At 49.6% G+C, this 17,616-nt stretch overlaps 1 protein-coding gene across 8 annotated transcripts in view; it reads left to right on the plus strand.

Annotated features, from left to right (window-relative positions):
• The window catches only part of PRICKLE4 (prickle planar cell polarity protein 4), a 17,233-nt gene extending 681 nt beyond the window's left edge, over positions 1-16,552 (plus strand). For 3 of the 8 annotated variants that reach the window (XM_075613653.1, XM_075613652.1, XM_075613654.1), the window contains exons 3-8: positions 7,741-7,890; positions 9,490-9,591; positions 10,330-10,467; positions 13,443-13,649; positions 14,855-15,041; positions 15,659-16,552. In XM_075613653.1, coding sequence (XP_075469768.1) covers positions 7,780-7,890; positions 9,490-9,591; positions 10,330-10,467; positions 13,443-13,649; positions 14,855-15,041; positions 15,659-16,242 — 1,329 coding nt within the window. In that variant the 5' untranslated portion in view covers positions 7,741-7,779 and the 3' untranslated portion in view covers positions 16,243-16,552. Of the gene's footprint in view, positions 284-7,740; positions 7,891-9,446; positions 9,592-10,329; positions 10,468-13,442; positions 13,650-14,854; positions 15,042-15,658 lie in introns of all 8 variants that reach the window. The other 5 variants (XM_075613649.1, XM_075613651.1, XM_075613650.1 and 2 more) reach the window with 5 other exon arrangements.
• The last annotated feature ends 1,064 nt before the right edge of the window (positions 16,553-17,616 follow it).

A 17,616-nucleotide genomic window follows, 5' to 3' on the forward strand; every position in this document is an offset into this window, starting at 1 on the left:
ATGCTGAGCCTGGGCAGGTGACAGAAGGTGGAGGTGACATGCTGAGCCTGGGCAGGTGACAGAAGGTGGAGGTGACATGCTGAGCCTGGGCAGGTGCCAGAAGGTGGAGGTGACATGCTGAGCCTGGGCAGGTGCCAGAAGGTGGAGGTGACATGCTGAGCCTGGGCAGGTGACAGAAGGTGGAGGTGACATGCTGAGCCTGGGCAGGTGACAGAAGGTGGAGGTGACATGCTGAGCCTGGGCAGGTGACAGAAGGTGGAGGTGACATGCTGAGCCTGGGCAGGTGACAGACTCAGGAAGTGCTTTTTTTTACTGAAAGAGTAGTAGATGCATGGATACGTCTTCCTGCTGGGGTGGTGGAGGCAAATACAGCCCATTCATTCTAGCATACTTACAATGCTAGGAGGGGTTGGGTGTACTTAGGGGAAGTGCCCTAAATAAAGTAGCGATACTGTGTCTGCCCCCCCAGCCTGGCAGTGAAGTAGTTAAGCAATGGAGCAAATGCTGCTCCCCTCCTGTGTTTTGCTACTTTTCGTTTCTTTTAAACTGAATGTGGAAGACCAGGTTTGGGAATACACAGTACTGGTACTCCCGGTCTGTGTATACTGAAGTGGGGGTAACAGCAGACTCTGGCAAATACTGAGTAACAACCTTACTGTAGTAACTTTGTAGCAAGTGCACACATTACTCAGAGAGGGAGAAGGAAAGAGCTGCAGTCACCTTGTGTTAACAAGCAAGACAGGTTTCCATGCTCAGCATGAGATGGGGATAGGAAAGGCCATGTGTATAACCCTCACCGAGGTGAGTGCCTGGCCCACAGAGCTGACAATCTTGGTGCGGTGTCTCAGAAGGGGCCTCTGAGTTTGCTGTTCTCTGGCTTAATAATTAACAGCTATGCGCTGCAGTGAGAAGCTCCCCCAGCTGCGGTATCCAGGGAACAGGCAGAGTGTTATGATAATACCCACTGCACAAAAATATCTCATATGTATATCTGCTTTATAGTGGAGGGGATTTTGTCGTTTTTTTACCCGCCATAACTTAACCAATGTGTGGTGGATACCTATCCAGGCTTCAAATTGCAAAGCCAGTATAACCAACCCCACAACGAGGAGACCCGAAAGGTCGGAACAGCTGTCTGTGGCTGTGTTTGCTGCCTGTGCATCTTATAAGGCTGCGCTTATAGTGCCGTATGGTGACGTCACGCTGACGCTCCGTAGCGTCGCTTCTACTATAAGTGCAAGTGACGGCGGCAATACATTTGTTTTGTCGCCGTCGCCGGCACTATAAGCGCAGCCTAACCCAGGCTGTGCTGAAAAGCTGTGCAATGCAGCAAGCATAAGCGTACAGGGGTTCATGTCAAAATGGATTTGAAGCAAAAGGCGGCACTGTGTGCCCATTTGCATGACATTTCCCAGAATTCCTTGCTGCAGTGGAAGCGCTGTGTGCTGGGCGATAATGGTGAAAGGCAGGGTTGCAGACCTGTCTAAGACATGCAAATGAGCACACAGTAATAATATTTCCATTTGCTATATATATAGAGAGAGAGAGAGCTATCTGTATATCTTTATCTATCTGTATATATATATTTTTTTCTGTTTATCTAAATCTATCTATCCTATCTATGTATCTGTCTGTCTATATTTATCTTTTTATCTATATTTATCTCTATGTATCATCAATCATCATTTTTCTATTTCAAGAAAGTGGTCTGACTGTTCCATTTGATTGTATGTTCCTAATGATGCTAGGTGTTGCCTAACTTTTTTTATCGTGTGAATGCAGTCCTGCTCATAAGTGTTCATTCATCTTGTTAAGCTTTATTTGTTGTAAATAATAAAATATTTCCTATACACAATGATTCATCAGAATTCTATCATTAAAGTGTATATATATATATATATATATACATGAATGAGGTATATCGCCTAAAGTTCTGTCCCTGAGTGTATCACACAGCTCTGATACAGGGCAACAGTGACAGAATATGCCTAGAAAGCAGAGCAGCACAGAGCAGAGCAGTACAAAGCAGAGCAGCACAGGACAGAGCAGAGCACCACAGAGCAGTACAAAGCAGAGCAGCACAGGACAGAGCAGCACAAGGCAGAACAGTGCAGAGCAGCACAGAGCACCACAAAGCAGAGCAGCACAGGACAGAGCAGCACAAGGCAGAACAGTGCAGAGCAGCACAGAGCACCACAAAGCAGAGCAGCACAGGACAGAGCAGAGCACCACAGAGCAGCACAAGGCAGAACAGTGCAGAGCAGCACAGAGCATCATAAAGCAGAGCAGCACAGAGCAGAGCAGCACAGAGCCAGTCTCTGGTATCAAAGAGAGCAGCATGGGATCTGTGAGACATCCTGAGTCAGGGAGGGAGTGTGTGCTCCGACCAAAGGGATCAGTCTAAGTGACAACAGCCAGGGACAGTGGGAGAGGTGTGAAGGGAGAGAGGGTGAGGTGCAGAGGAGAGAGGGCGAGGTGGGGAGGGAGAGAGGGCGAGGTGGGGAGGGAGAGAGGGCGAGGTGGGGAGGTCGCTTTGGAAACTTGTGAGTGACACAGAATAGGAGCTGAATCACTAATGGGAAGGTATCATTTAGGACCAAAGAGAACTAAAGGCAGTGATATGTTTAATGAGATCTTAGCAAATTATACTTACAAACGTGTGTGTGTGTGTGTGTGTGTGTGTGTGTGTGTGTGTATACAGTGGCGAGAAAAAGTTTGTGAACCCATTAGTTGTGAACCCATTAGGATTGTTACACATTTCAAACCTAAAATGTTATTAGATCTTAATCTAAGTCCTAGTAATAGATAACCTGAGACACAGATAACAAATGACACAAGAACATGATACTTTTGTAACGTTTATTTATCCCCAAATGATTCAACATTCAATATCCATGTGTGAGAAAGTATGTGACCCTTTAGGCTGAGTCCCCGCTGGCGCTGAGAGCGCTCCAAGAATGATCGCCGGGTGTCCTGGCATTTACGTGCGTACGGGGGGGGGGGGGGCATTGCGGGTAGTTGAGCACGCTAGAAAGTCAGTTTTTCTGTTTTACATAAGCGCCGAGCGCGGGTGATCGTGTGTGCCCGCGAGCGAGAGCACACACCGCGTGAGCGGGGACTGACATATATCTATATATGTAAGTAACCGCGGCAAGCGCCTCCCGCTCAGCATTAGCGGAGACTCAGCCTAAGGCCCGGGCCATAGATGGGTGTGTTCGGAGCCGCGCTGACGCTGAGGCTCGCCTGCTGAAATCTGCGCGATTTCATGCCCATGCAGGCGAGCCAGCGGGCGCGATCGGAGGCGGGGGGAGACTGAGGGAGGCGGGGCAGTGATGTCGCTGGGCCAATCGCCCGCGACGCACTGACGTCACGGCGCCAACGTCACGGCGCCGTGACGTTGACACTGCTGTGCTGTGATTGGAGGTTTTCAGCCGACAGCGCGCTGAAAAACAGCTTGGCGCTCGGCTGAAAACTCCAACTCGTCAGCACGCCTGCGGACGCTCGCGTGAGCCCCCTCTCAAGGCATCCTCATTGAGGATGCAGGGGCTCAGCGCGGAGCGTCCGCACAGCTCAGCACGGCCTGTCCTTCTATGGACTCGGCCTTAGATTCAGTACCTGATGGCGCCCCCTTGAGCAGCAATGACTTCTACTGCGCGTGTCCTGTAACTGCCGGTCAGTCTCTCACATCGGGTCTGAGGAATTTTGGCCCATTCCTTCTTACTGCTTCAGCTCAGTGACATTTGAGGGCTTCCTTGCATGGACAGCTCGCTTCAGGTCCTGCCACAACAATTCGATGGGATTTACGTCCGGACTTTGACTAGGCCATTCTAAAAAGCAGAATTTCTTCTTCTGCAGCTTTTCTTTTGTAGATCTGATTGCATGTTTAGGATCATTGTCGTGCTGCATGAGCAACTTTCCGTTCAGTTTCATCTCACGGACAGATGACCTGACAATCCCACCACCATGCTTGACGGTTGGGATGAGGTTCTTCAATTCGAACGCAGTGTTTGGTTTATATCAAACATAACGTTTCTCATCGAGGCCAAAACGTTCTATCTTTGACTCATCTGTCCAGAGAACATTGTTCCAGAAATCTTGTGGATTATCTATGTGCTCTTTGGCGAACTTCAGACGGGCAGCAATGTTCTTTTTAGAGAGCAGTGGGTTCCTCCTGGCTATCCGTCCATGAACACCATTCTTGTTCAGTGTTTTTCTGATAGTTGAGTCATGAACACTCACATTAGCCAAGGCGAGAGGGGCCTGCAGATCCTTGGATGTTACTCTGGGGCTCTTTGTGACTTCCTGGATGGTTTGCCGGTTTTTTCTTGGAGAGATTTTGGTAGGATGACCGATTGAGAGTAGAGTGACTGTGGTCTTGAACGTTCTCCGTTTGTAGACAGTGTCTGACAGTGGACTGATGGAGCCCCAAATCCTTAGAAATGGTTTTGTATCCCTTTCCAGACTGATGAGCATCAATAACTGTGGTCCTCTGCGATTTTCTTTTGATCTCATGGCATGACGCGTTTTCACACACCTGTTTGATGAAGACCAAACTCACAAAGTTTCTGATCTTTATATAGGGTGGGGCCTCCAAAACTCACACCTGAAGATCTACCTAATTATTTGAACACGTGATTCTAATTATCACCTTTAATTTAGCTGATAAAACCAGTGTCACGGTGGAACAGAACTTATCAACACAAAATCACTGGGAATTGATTGGTGCAAGACAGCGATACGTTTATTTCTTTTCAGAATAACACACACAGCAAGACGAATAACATGGGATAAAAACACTTACAAGATGGTATAGGGCGAAATATCCCGACGCAGGGATAGCAGTTCACCCTTGAATTCAGGACATCATGAACAGCAATCACAGGAACTAAATACCAGGTCACACCGCAGTTCGTTCCTCAGGATTAGATCTTCACAGGATTCAACAACAACAACACAGGGATTGACTGCCTGTTCTGTTCTGACTGACAGATTAAGTCTGTCAGTGGTGATATTGGATACCAAGGCTTGAGCCTCATTACTCCAAGTTCTCTTGTTGAGTATATTGTCGCACACTTTAGAAAGCTTCTTGATCTGTGTTACTTGCCACAGTTGAGTTGGTTTCACAGGGTCAGCGCTGTGATAGGTGACACAGGGATGACCGTTCTGTTCTGACTGACAGATTAAATCTGTCAGTGGTGATATTGGATACCGAGGCTTGAGCCTCATTACTCCAAGTTCTCTTGTTGAGTGTATTGTCGCACTCTTTAGGAAGCTTCTTGATCTGTGTTACTTGCCACAGTTGAGTTGGTTTCACAGGTTCAGCGCTGTGATGGGTCGTGGGTAGCGGTCAAATGGGTTTGCAGAGATCGCAGCAAGCTTCTTGATCAGCGGGTTTGAGTTCTGGTCCAGTTCCTTGTAGAATTTCTTGTTGAGCTTCTTTAGATGTTCATCTAACATCTCGATACCCAGTTCCCTATGAAGGTCTGCTGTTCTTGTAGGAAGTGGAGCGTTGGACGCAATCCGCAGCGCCTTGTTCTGTAATTTTTGGAGAGAAAAATATGGAACGCTTCACGAATTTGCGTGTCATCCGTGACACAGGGATGATGCTGCAGGCACCTTTTAAAGCTAAGGGACCTGGTTTTTAACATGAGCTTCATCGGATTGGCAATGAATTATCTTGCACCTATCAGACATTGCCAAGTCACGTGGGAGAGCTGATTTAACCCTCCTCTGACAGCTCCAGACATGCACAGGGGGCATTGAACTAGCCCCCACTTAGAAAACAGAGGCAAATTCTCTGTAGTCCGAAAGTCTGGCTGAAATGACCTTTGACAAGCGAAATGGTTATCACCTAGTTGTGAGACCCGTCTGCATATCCAATGGGGTGAGTCATAGTCCCTTTGATCAGCATATTGTTTCACCTCTGGTGTTACTTATCCACAGGGGTCGGGAAGTGTAGGACATGACAAAAGGACTTTAAGTGTTCTCCCCTTGCATACACTTAACCCATCAAAGCTCCATTCGGTGAGCTCTGCTCTATATTATAACTTATAGCAAAAACATTGACAAGTTCTAAAATACATTTTCCAGTGAAAGAATCGTGTTTTAGGACAGGGAACACAGGATTATACACACCATACAGTTAACCCTTTCCCTCCCAAGATGATTTAGGGGACACACCGTTTAAAACGCATTGCAGCTGGGAAATTCAGCTGCAATCTGGGATAAATACAGATGGTCAAGGGGAATGCAAGTTATTAACCACAGTTTACACATTAACCCCTTCAGTCCCAACACTATTTAGGGGCTCGATCGTCACAACCAGGGTTTCACTTACTTTTGCACATGCCCTGACTCCTAATTACACATTGTTTGTCACAATTCATACATCAATTTGTTGCAAAACAAGGAATTGGTTAAAATAAACCATTTTGGATATTTAAAACAAGACTGGTTTTGATTCAAGAAGGTTATCATAGAAAAACAGAAATTCCATAGTAATTATCATTGGGGTTCACAAACGTGTGTGTGTGTGTGTGTGTGTGTGTGTGTGTGTGTGTGTGTGTGTGTGTGTGTGTGTGTGTGTGTGTGTGTGTGTGTGTGTGTGTAGTTAAGTTATGGTGGGTAACACAAATGACAAAAACCCTCCACTGCAAAGCATTTAGCAAATGGAAATATTACTGTATGCTCATTTGCATGTCTTAGACAGGTCTGCAACCCCGCCTTTCACCATTATCACACAGCCCTTCCACTGCAGCAAGGGATTCTGGGAAATGACATGATTTCCCAGAATCCCTTGCTGCAGTGGAAGTGCTGTGTGCTAGGTGATAATGGTGACAGGCGGGGTTGCAGACCTGTCTAAGACGTGCAAATGAGCATACAGTAATATTTCCATTTGCTAAATGCTTTGCAGTGGAGGGTTTTTTTAAACCTTTTTTTACCCACCATAACTTAACTAAGTATGGTAAACCCCATCCACATTGCTTCATTTTTGCATAGCCGGTATAATCAACCCCACACTGATGAGACCCATCAAGGTCAAAACGGCTGTCGGTGGGTGGGTGGGTTTACTGGCTATGCATCTTAACCCTGGCTGTGCTCAAAAGCTGTGACCATGCAGCAAGCTTAAGCCTATAGGGAACCATGTTAAAAATGGTTTTGAAGCAAAAGGTGGCACTGTGTGGTCATTTGCATGTCATTTCCCAGAATCCTTTGCTGCAGTGGAAGTGCTGTGTGCTGGGTGATAATGGTGAAAGGCGGGGTTGCAGACCTGTCTAAGACATGCAAATGAGCATACAGTAATATTTTCATTTGATATATATATACATATATATATATTATATACACATATATATACACACACATACACATATACACATATATATATCTATATATATATATATAGATATATATATATCTATATATATATCTATCTATATATATATATATATATATATATAGATAGATATAGATATATATATATATATATATATATATATATATATATATATATATATATATATATCTATATATATATATATATATGCACACACTCCTGCCTCTGGGGGGTAGGAGAGGGTCTTCTGGCTCCCCCAGTTGTTTAGTTTATTTCTTTCTCTGTGGGTGTCCGGTTTTTATACATGAACACCTCCACCCCTAAGCGATGTACTCTATAACATCAGAGAACACAGGCCCGTCTGTTCACTGCAGGGATTCTCCCCTCCCCCTCTCTCTTTGCAGCTGCCCATCTCAGGTTGATGCCCCTCCGAACCCCCTCGCATGGCACCTGAAAGTGCTGCCCCGGGCCGGGGGGCGACATCTGGCCCCCCCACACTATCGTCTTCTGACAGTGACTCCGGCTGCGCCCTGGAGGAATATCCTGACCTGGAGGTGAGGAAGAAGGGAAGACTTGCAGACCTCCCCCCAGTCACTGGATGCATGGCACAGCCTCCCAGAGGAGGTGGTAAAGGGAGAGATACACAGGCGTCCCAGTGAGGTTACTGAAACCTGCTGGGATCTCACGGAGGTCAGGATAGGATTGTTCCCCTTGTAGACATAATTGAAAGTTTGGTGTACTGTGGATCAATGTAAATAGGAGTATCTCATCTACTATATATGTTGGAAAGGTGTCTGTCTGTGCGCTAGGCATTTGGACACCTCTTACGCTATCGTAACCACATTTTGTATGATGGTTCCTGAGATTAAGGAGCAGGTTTGTGTCTGTTTTAGGAAATTGGATACATTCTATTTTTAATTCTGAGTTATTACAATTTCTCTCAGCACGTCAGCCACTGGGTGTTTATACCTGGTAGGCTATGTATCTGGCACGTGACATCATAATGCACATAGCCTGGTGGCAGATAAGGAGGGTCAGATAGCTATAAAGTTAACAGAGAAAGAGAGGAAGTCCGTTGGCACCGGAGGAGAAAGTAAGAACGCTGGAGAAGGAGAGACAGGCGGAAAGAATTAGAGACATCAGAAGGTATTAAAGGAAAGTAGATGGGGGAGAGAGATAAGGGGGGAGGGGGGAGAGAGATAAAGGGGGGAGGGGGGAGAGAGATAAAGGGGGAGGGGGGAGAGAGATAAAGGGGGGAGGAGGGAGTGAGATAAAGGGGGGAGGGGGGAGAGAGATGGAGGGGGGAGAGAGATAAAGGGGGGAGGGGGGAGAGAGATAAAGGGGGGAGGGGGAGAGAGATAAAGGGGGGAGGGGGGAGAGAGATAAAGGGGGGAGGGGGGAGAGAGATAAAGGGGGGAGGGGGGAGAGAGATGGAGGGGGGAGAGAGATAAAGGGGGGAGGGGGGAGAGAGATAAAGGGGGGAGGGGGGAGAGAGATAAAGGGGGGAGGGGGGAGAGAGATAAAGGGGGGAGGAGGGAGTGAGATAAAGGGGGGAGGAGGGAGATGGAGGGGGGAGAGAGATAAAGGGGGGAGGGATGAGGTTGGTTTCTTAGAATTCCCCGAACAATGCTGGGTACTTTCAGCTGGTTCAGTTCTAATTGATCAAAGTTTGAACTTGATGGACAGGTGTCTTTTTTCAAACTGATCTATTCCTCCTATGTTACTCGTTACTATGTCTATCCACTGCAAAACAGGTACAGTAAATAGCAGTAAATGTCTCTTCCTTTCATTCGGATCTAGTTTTTGGTAAATCCGGTGCTCTCTTGCACTAGTTTTCCTAACTTCTGAAAGGCGTTTAGCCGCAGTGTAAGCGGGTGTGTGCAGCGATGGCAGTGAGTGCGGAGTATTACACACTGAGTGGGGGAGATATTGCTGATCTGCTCCAACTTTCCATTATTCTGAAACTCAAAATAAGAACTAACACCACACAATGGGTTGTTTATACCTGTTACCCTTCAGTGTGCGGCTGACCCTTTCAGCACTGAATGGGTTAAGGATGGAGGGAGCGTGTCCCCATTTTTCACATAACTGTGCCCCGCTTTCTGCCCAGTGACAGGGTTCTCCTGGCTCAGAGCCTGTCCTGTTCTCTCCAGGCTCGTCCCAGCGCTGTGACAGTCGCCATGTCCAGTGGTGACGCACAGGAGCTGAATCTCATCCGAACTCTTCTCCAGCTGCTTCCGCCGCAGGATTGTGATGTAAGATTTCATATAACAGCAGCCTGTGTGTCTCGCTGTGTGTCTCGCTGTGTGTTTCCGTGTGTCTCCCTGTGTGTGTCTCCCTGTGTCTCTGTGTGTGTCTCTGTGTGTTTTCCTGTGTGTTTCCCTGTGTGTGTCTCCGTGTGTCTCCCTGTGCTCACAGGAGTCCACCCCAGTGGTGGCTGCATGAAAGGCTGCTACTGCTATCACTGCTGCTCCTCATAAAATGCACTTTTACTCGTACACACACACTTGGGTACTCTTACACACACGCACACACGCACACACGCACACACGCACACATGCACACACATATGTATATCCATTGCTAAATTGTGGCAGTTCAAAGTTATAATAGCCCTATTAGTTCTGTGGGTTATAGCTCTGTCACAGGCTCTGATACCTTTTTAATGGCCAAAGTAAGGTGTACAGACATTTCCAAACCTCACAGGCCACCCTAACATGAAGAAGAGACCTGTGAGGGTTGGAAAGCTCTGGACATGTGTAGAAGCAACCTGTGAGGTTTGGAAAGCTCTCTACACATGAAGAAGAGACCTGTGAGGCTTGGAAAGCTCAGTACACGTGAAGAAGAGACCTGTGAGGTTTGGAAAGCTCAGTGCACGTGAAGAAGAGACCTGTGAGGTTTGGAAAGCGCTGTACACATGAACACATTTTATACCCAGCGGATACTTCCCTTCCCTCCCAGCCTGATGGATTTATCCATCTCTTCTCTTGCAGGAGAGGTTTTGCACGGCTCTGGGTGAGCAGGAGAGGAGGGAGCTGCAGACGTTTAGCGCACACAGGAGACTGCACTGCATGAGACGAGGGGTTATCATCCCAGCAACCCCAGGGACCCCCGACAGCTGCTGTGTGAGGGTGAGTAATAACTGAACACGCTGCTGCAGACCCGAGTCAGACTCTCCCACCTGCAAAGCTGCTGCAAAAAACCAACACAGGATTTATTAAGGAACAAAAGCCGGCTTCTAGCGTTGTGATTTATTGCTTTACTTCGATAGGAAGCAGGGGGTCTGTGGAGGTAAGCCTCATTATTTCAGCTCCAGAGACCCCCCTGGTTCCTGTGAAACATACCTGGTGTTGTGTCCGCCTGCAGCGTCCCCTCCAGGGAAAACAAAATGGCTTTCAAGTCTTCTGCATTAATGCCGGGGAACTTGTTTCTCCCAAAACAGTCTCTTCTCATCTCCTCCTAAATCCCTCTCCTGGCTTCCCATCAAGTTTCCGGATCAGCTGCAACGTTCTCCTCCTTCCCTTCAAGGCTGTGCACTCATCTGCTCCTCCCTACATATCAGCTTTGATCTCTCGCTATGGCCCTGATCGTCTCCTGCGCTCTACCCATAACTGTCTCCTTTCCACCCCTTTCACCTCTACTGCTCTCTCGCCTTAAACCCTTCTCCCTCACTGCCCCTTACCTGTGGGACTCCCTCACACTTACTATACGCCGCCGTGCACCTTCTCTCCCCACCTCTTAAATGAAGCATGCCAAGAGCCTGGATTCATGGTTACTATCCCAGTCACTCCTGCCAAACACTGCCATCTACTGCAGGGGTGGGCAAAGTTTCTGACATGCGCCCCCCCCCCTGCCTCCACTCCCCTCCGGCTCGTGCCCCCCCTCCCTGTCATTTGCCGCCGGGTTGCCATGGAGACGCATCGCTGGAAGGGAAGGTAAGTAAAAGTTACAGAGGCCTCACGCGATCCACGGCATTTATTTTAAATGCTTTCTTGGAAGTGCGGGGCCTCTAACAGCCCCCCTCCCGCCCAGAAAATCTCACGCCCCCCCTGGGGGGCACTTTGCGCACTGCTGATCTACTGCACTTACTCCCTCACCTGCCGTCTCTGCACTTACTCCCTCACCTGCCGTCTCTGCACTTACTCCCTCACCTGCCGTCTCTGCACTCACTCCCTCACCTGCCGTCTCTGCACTCACTCCCTCACCTGCCGTCTCTGCACTCACTCCCTCACCTGCCGTCTCTGCACTCACTCCCTCACCTTCCGTCTCTGCACTCACTCCCTCACCTGCCGTCTCTGCACTCACTCCCTCACCTGCCGTCTCTGCACTCACTCCCTCACCTGCCGTCTCTGCACTCACTCCCTCACCTGCCGTCTCTGCACTCACTCCCTCACCTGCCGTCTCTGCACTCACTCCCTCACCTTCCGTCTCTGCACTCACTCCCTCACCTGCCGTCTCTGCACTCACTCCCTCACCTGCCGTCTCTGCACTCACTCCCTCACCTGCCGTCTCTGCACTCACTCCCTCACCTGCCGTCTCTGCACTCACTCCCTCACCTGCCGTCTCTGCACTCACTCCCTCACCTGCCGTCTCTGCACTCACTCCCTCACCTTCCGTCTCTGCACTCACTCCCTCACCTGCCGTCTCTGCACTCACTCCCTCACCTGCCGTCTCTGCACTCACTCCCTCACCTTCCGTCTCTGCACTCACTCCCTCACCTGCCGTCTCTGCACTCACTCCCTCACCTGCCGTCTCTGCACTCACTCCCTCACCTGCCGTCTCTGCACTCACTCCCTCACCTGCCGTCTCTGCACTCACTCCCTCACCTGCCGTCTCTGCACTCACTCCCTCACCTGCCGTCTCTGCACTCACTCCCTCACCTGCCGTCTCTGCACTCACTCCCTCACCTGCCGTCTCTGCACTCACTCCCTCACCTGCCGTCTCTGCACTCACTCCCTCACCTGCCGTCTCTGCACTTACTCCCTCACCTGCCGTCTCTGCACTTACTCCCGCACTTACTCCCTCACCTGCCGTCTCTGCCCTTACTCCCTTACCTGCCGTCTCTGCCCTTACTCCCTCACCTGCCGTCTCTGCCCTTACTCCCTCACCTGCCGTCTCTGCACTTACTCCCTCACCTGCCGTCTCTGCATTTACTCCCTCACCTGCCGTCTCTGTAAGTTTCCCATTTTGCCACTTAGATTGCAAGCTCTGCGGGGCAGGGATTTCCTTTCCTATTGTCTGATCTTATCTGTTGCATTTATTGTGCTATAATTCCTTGTGTTGTCTCTTTATAAAGCGGGAAGTACAGCTTCAGTATTGTTGTTTGTTTCGTCTTTTAACAACCCCCTTTTTTTACTTTTCTCTATTATTTTTTCCTGGAGACACCTGCGTCTGTTTTATTACCGGGGATATGTTGTGGGGATCTTTAAAAAAAAAAAAGGAAATTAAGATTTAGTTTCTAAAGGGGAATTAAAACCAAACTAATTAAGCACTAAAACATTCGTTTTTTTTCTTCTTTTATAGCAAATAAAAGTGCCGCGTGTGCGCACATGTGTCAGACAGGTCTGCAACCCTGCCCTTCCCCATTATCTCTTAGCATACACTGCTTCCACTGCAGCCAGGGATTCTGGGTAATAACATGCAAATGAGCACAGTGTCCCACTTTACTTCTCATCCATTTTAACATGGGGCCCCTATAAGCTTATGCCTGCCGCATTACACAGCTTTTCAGCACAGCCGGGGTTAAAGAAGTGCAGAGCCAGTAACCCTACTCACAGGCAAAAGAAAAAACAAATAGGTAGCGCTATATCCCACAGTGAGCTGGCAGCCGGTGATATAACCCTGACCCCTAGTCAGGCTATAGAAGTGGAAAAGAAGTTATATCAGTGGCGCTCAACACTGTACTCACAGGCAGCTATTGCGAGGCTGGTGGCTGTCTATGCAACGTGAAGCTGGTAGTGGGTATAACCAGACATTAAAAACCCTCCGCCGTGCAGTGCGCAGCAAATACAAATATTGCATGTTTTTTTAGAGCCTGTTTTGGGCGGATTTCCGCTTCTTTCAATGGGGCGATAATGCTTTTTTTTTTTTTTTTCCCCCGTCGCAGTGCGGAGGGAGAATTGCAGCGGGCGACACTGCCGTGGGCGCAGGGCGGGCGCAGGAGGAGGGGCTCCGCTGGCACCTGAGCTGCTTTGTCTGCGACACCTGCCGCCACCCTCTGGAGCACTTTATCTACTTCGCCCAGGACGGGCGGATTTACTGCGGCCGGCACCACGCGGAGCTGAGCAGAGCGCGCTGTGCGGCCTGCGACCAGGTGCGGGAAAGAGAGCGCGCCATTAAGCGGGGCCGGCACATTAACCCCGTCACTGCCACCCAACGTTTTAAATGGGCTACCTGCTTAATTTTTTCACTTGGTGAAGGTCTGCTGTAGGATGTCTGCTGGCACCTGCTCACTGATCTTTTTTTTGTTTAAAACTTTTGCATTTTATTCCTAAATTAATCTGGCCGCTAATCCCGTCCCAGCTGACATTAGTGGCCCTTCCCTATCTGAGAAGATTGAGTTCCGCTTTCTAATAAGACCCTTTGATGTATCCACGGAACGCAGCTCTGTGCTGCCTGGTGGGGCAGCGAGTGGGAGAGTGAACAGCAGCGGTTGTGGAGTGAGCACCCGACTGCCGGCTTTGGGAGCTTTTATTAAATGAAATAAAACAACAACTAAGAAAAATAATAATAAAATAAATGAACTATGATTGGTTAATCTGCATTAGGGGCCATTACCTCGAGCGGCCTTTCGAAATGAGGAATATTGGGGGGGGGGGGGAGGAGGAAGAGGGAGGGAGGAGGGGGGGAGATGCCCCTTTTAATATTTGATATCTCTGCTTAAAAAAAAAAGAGAAATAATCAGGACGTCTGCGGGAGAAACTGAGACCAAACCCCTTCCAAAAAAATGAAAAACAGAAGTGAAAATGTCGTCTGGCAAATGTCAGAATGCGGAGAGCGCCGGGGGCGAAAACATTCCCCAACGTTCCAGGGATGATTTAATACAGGGGCGGGCAACTCCAGTCCTCCAGGGCCACTAACAGGTCAGATTAACAGGATATCCCTGCTTCAGCACAGTCTTCGACTGAGCCACCTGTGCTGAAGCAGGGAGTGGTTGAGCCGTCTGTGCTGAAGCAGGGATATCCTAGAAAACCGACCTGTTGATGGCCCTTGGTGACTGGAGTTAATCAGCCACTGAGTCAAAGACTGAGCCACTGATTAGAGCCACCCGTGCTGAAGCAGGGATATCCTGCAAACCTGACCTGTTGGTGGCCCTTCAGGAGTGGCGTTGCCCACCCCTGGGTTAACCCCTTTCCTGCCAGACGAGCTAGTAACGCATGGCGGGGGGGTAGTTACAGCATCCCTATAGGTGGCCCCCAATATTTAACCAACACGCGGTCCGTGTGGGTGGTGTGGGGGTGTCTCGCTGTCCCCGAGGCTCCCTAATTCCCTGTCCCCCTGCCTCTCTTCCCCCTGCAGCTGATTCTGTCAGAGAGCTGCATCGTGGCTGAGGGCCACCGCTGGCACGTGGAACATTTCCGCTGCTGGGAGTGCGAGGAGGTGCTGGGGGGGCGCCGCTACGTGATGAAGGGGGGGAGACCATTCTGCAGCCACTGCTTCCTGCGGCTGCATGCGGAGAACTGCGAGGCCTGCGGGGACCCCATCAGTGAGTACCAGGGGGCGGTGGGGTCAGTGTGTCCCTTCGCTGGGGGGTGACGGACAGAAGGGACTTATGTAGGGTGACCAGATGTCCCGGGTTTAAGGCCTCTGTGCCGACTTTTTCTGGTGCTGTCTCTGCTTTGTATCCCGCTGGCGAGCGCCGACTGCATGTACGTGACATTTGTCCCGGTTTTTGCCGTGACAAATATGGTCACCCTAGACTTCTGGGACATGGAGTCTGTCTCTCCCACCGCAGGGTGACAGTGACACAGACAGAAGGGATCTATGTCCTACAGTCTGTCCCACCGCAGGGTGACAGTGACACAGACAGAAGGGATCTATGTCCTACAGTCTGTCCCACCGCAGGGTGACAGTGACACAGACAGAAGAGATCTATGTCCTACAGTCTGTCCCACCGCAGGGTGACAGTGACACAGACAGAAGGAACTTCTGGGACATGGACTCTGTCCGTCCCACCAGAGGGCGACAGTGACACAGACAGAAAGGAGCTATGGAGTCTGTCCCTCCCCCCGCAGTGTGACAGTGACAGAAGTGTCACATAGCGTCTGGTACTTGTTAATTCATTGGGTCATTTGGTTATGTACATATTCTCCTGTATTACAGATCCTGACGGGGATCTGGTGACCCACCGGGGACAGTACTGGCACGCGCTGCCCGCCTGCTTCTGCTGCTCCCGCTGTGGGGCATCTCTCCAGGGATCAGAGTTCAGGGTGGACAACGGGCACCTCTACTGCCCCCAGTGCTGTTCCCCGTGTGAATCTCAAGACCACCATCCACATGGGGGTGTCATGGGGACCCCACCCACAGCGCTGACCCCCTCTAACGGGAGCAGCTCACACCTGCACTGCGGGCACCAAGATCACACAGCGCCTCCTGGAGGAAGGAGCCCCATGGGTTTATCCCCATCACTGCAGGACTCATCCCCTGTCACCAGCAGTGAGGAGGGGTCCCCAGGGCCAGTCAGGGGCACAGCCGGTGACATAGGCGTCCCCAGGCTAACTGGACACTGCGAGGGGGCAGAAGAAGAGGACACGTCCTGCTCATCGTCGGACTCTGAGCCAGAAGGCTTCTTCCTGGGGAAACCCATCCCAAATTATTCTATCCCCGGGCGGGACCCCTCTTCTGCGTGTGGGAAAAGAAAATCCCTAAAAAGGTGGCAGAGAGGGAAGAACTGCAAAGTGTCCTAGCGACAGGGGTACCCCCTCACCCCTGCACACGGGGTGCATGTTGCAAATTTAGCTAGACTTGGATTAGCTTCCTCTTATCTCCATTATTACATCCGAGCGACGATAGGGGAGCGGTAAGAGGACCCCTACTTATTTCTGTACTATTATACAGTACCACTACTTTCTTATTTAAACACCGTTCTCCATTCAGTTTGACAAAATGTATTTATTTCATGAAGCTTCTCACCCTCAGTATTGTATAAATATTTCTCTCATGTTCTAAATAACTTCCCACCCCGATATTTAACAAATACAGAAATGTTTTAATGTCGGGCTCAGTAGCACTTTTTTCTTTTACCCCCATTTAACCACGGTCAGACTTTACCACATAACCCCACTGTTTGCATTGGGGACACGCTGGGTATCAATGGGTCAAGGGCTCCCAGACAGAACCCGCAAGCCTAAGAAACAACAGCCCATTGGAAGCACAGGGAACTATTCTTCTGATGAATCTGGTGCTGTTTTTCCCCCTCCCCTTCCTCACTGACCGTTAAATCCCTTCGGCCCAGATTACCTAAGCTGCGATAAATCGGGGTCGTTTCCCAAGTGGGGAACGTATGGTGCGATTCCCGAGTTACTCACAAAGCTAATGACATGGAAAACAAGCGCAGGTTAACATAGCGTTATATTGTCCAACGGAGCTCAGTAACTCACCCCCACTATCTGCCCTGCGCCGTGGACTATGTTGGTGATATATAGGCCATAATGAGTAGAAGGCTCCGCCAGTTGTTCCTTGTGGTTTTGGGGGTGGGGGGAGAGAAAGAAGAGAATCTGATCACTGGAAATAAATCCCAGGATCCTGCAAGATATTGATCCTCTGTGTATAGATCAGTATGCAAAGCGAGACTTTGCAGCCGCCCCCCGGTGCAGAAGGGGTTAAGCACGTTTCTCAAAAGCAACAAGCCCTTCACGGTTTTGCTGTGCGACTGACACAACTTTGTTGCGTGTTCGGCTTGGAGTTACTGCGTGGACAGCACACGCAGTTTGTATATTTCGCACAGCAGGGACTTGTTTAAATGCACATTTCTGCCGCCGCCTCCTTGCCTGCCACTGGACGTCCTATACATCACGATGACATCACTGCAAGTGGTGATCCAGTGCGAGCAGGTCGGTGGAACGCGTCGGATACGTTAGGGAGAGAGCAGCGTTACCCCGTTCTCCAATGTAAAGGTAGCAATCCACCCTACGTAACCATTTTTTTTTTTTTTTTACAGGATTGAAACCGGCGCGCCCTCCGGCGCTGTTCAGCTCTGGGACCCCCGTTCCCGAGATACTTAATGGTGAAATTACCGGTATCACGTCCTGATTTTTTTTAAAAGGGGATTTACATGGTCA

The sequence above is a fragment of the Ascaphus truei genome, chromosome 9, assembly GCF_040206685.1.
Source record: "Ascaphus truei isolate aAscTru1 chromosome 9, aAscTru1.hap1, whole genome shotgun sequence".
Taxonomy (NCBI): domain Eukaryota; kingdom Metazoa; phylum Chordata; class Amphibia; order Anura; family Ascaphidae; genus Ascaphus; species Ascaphus truei.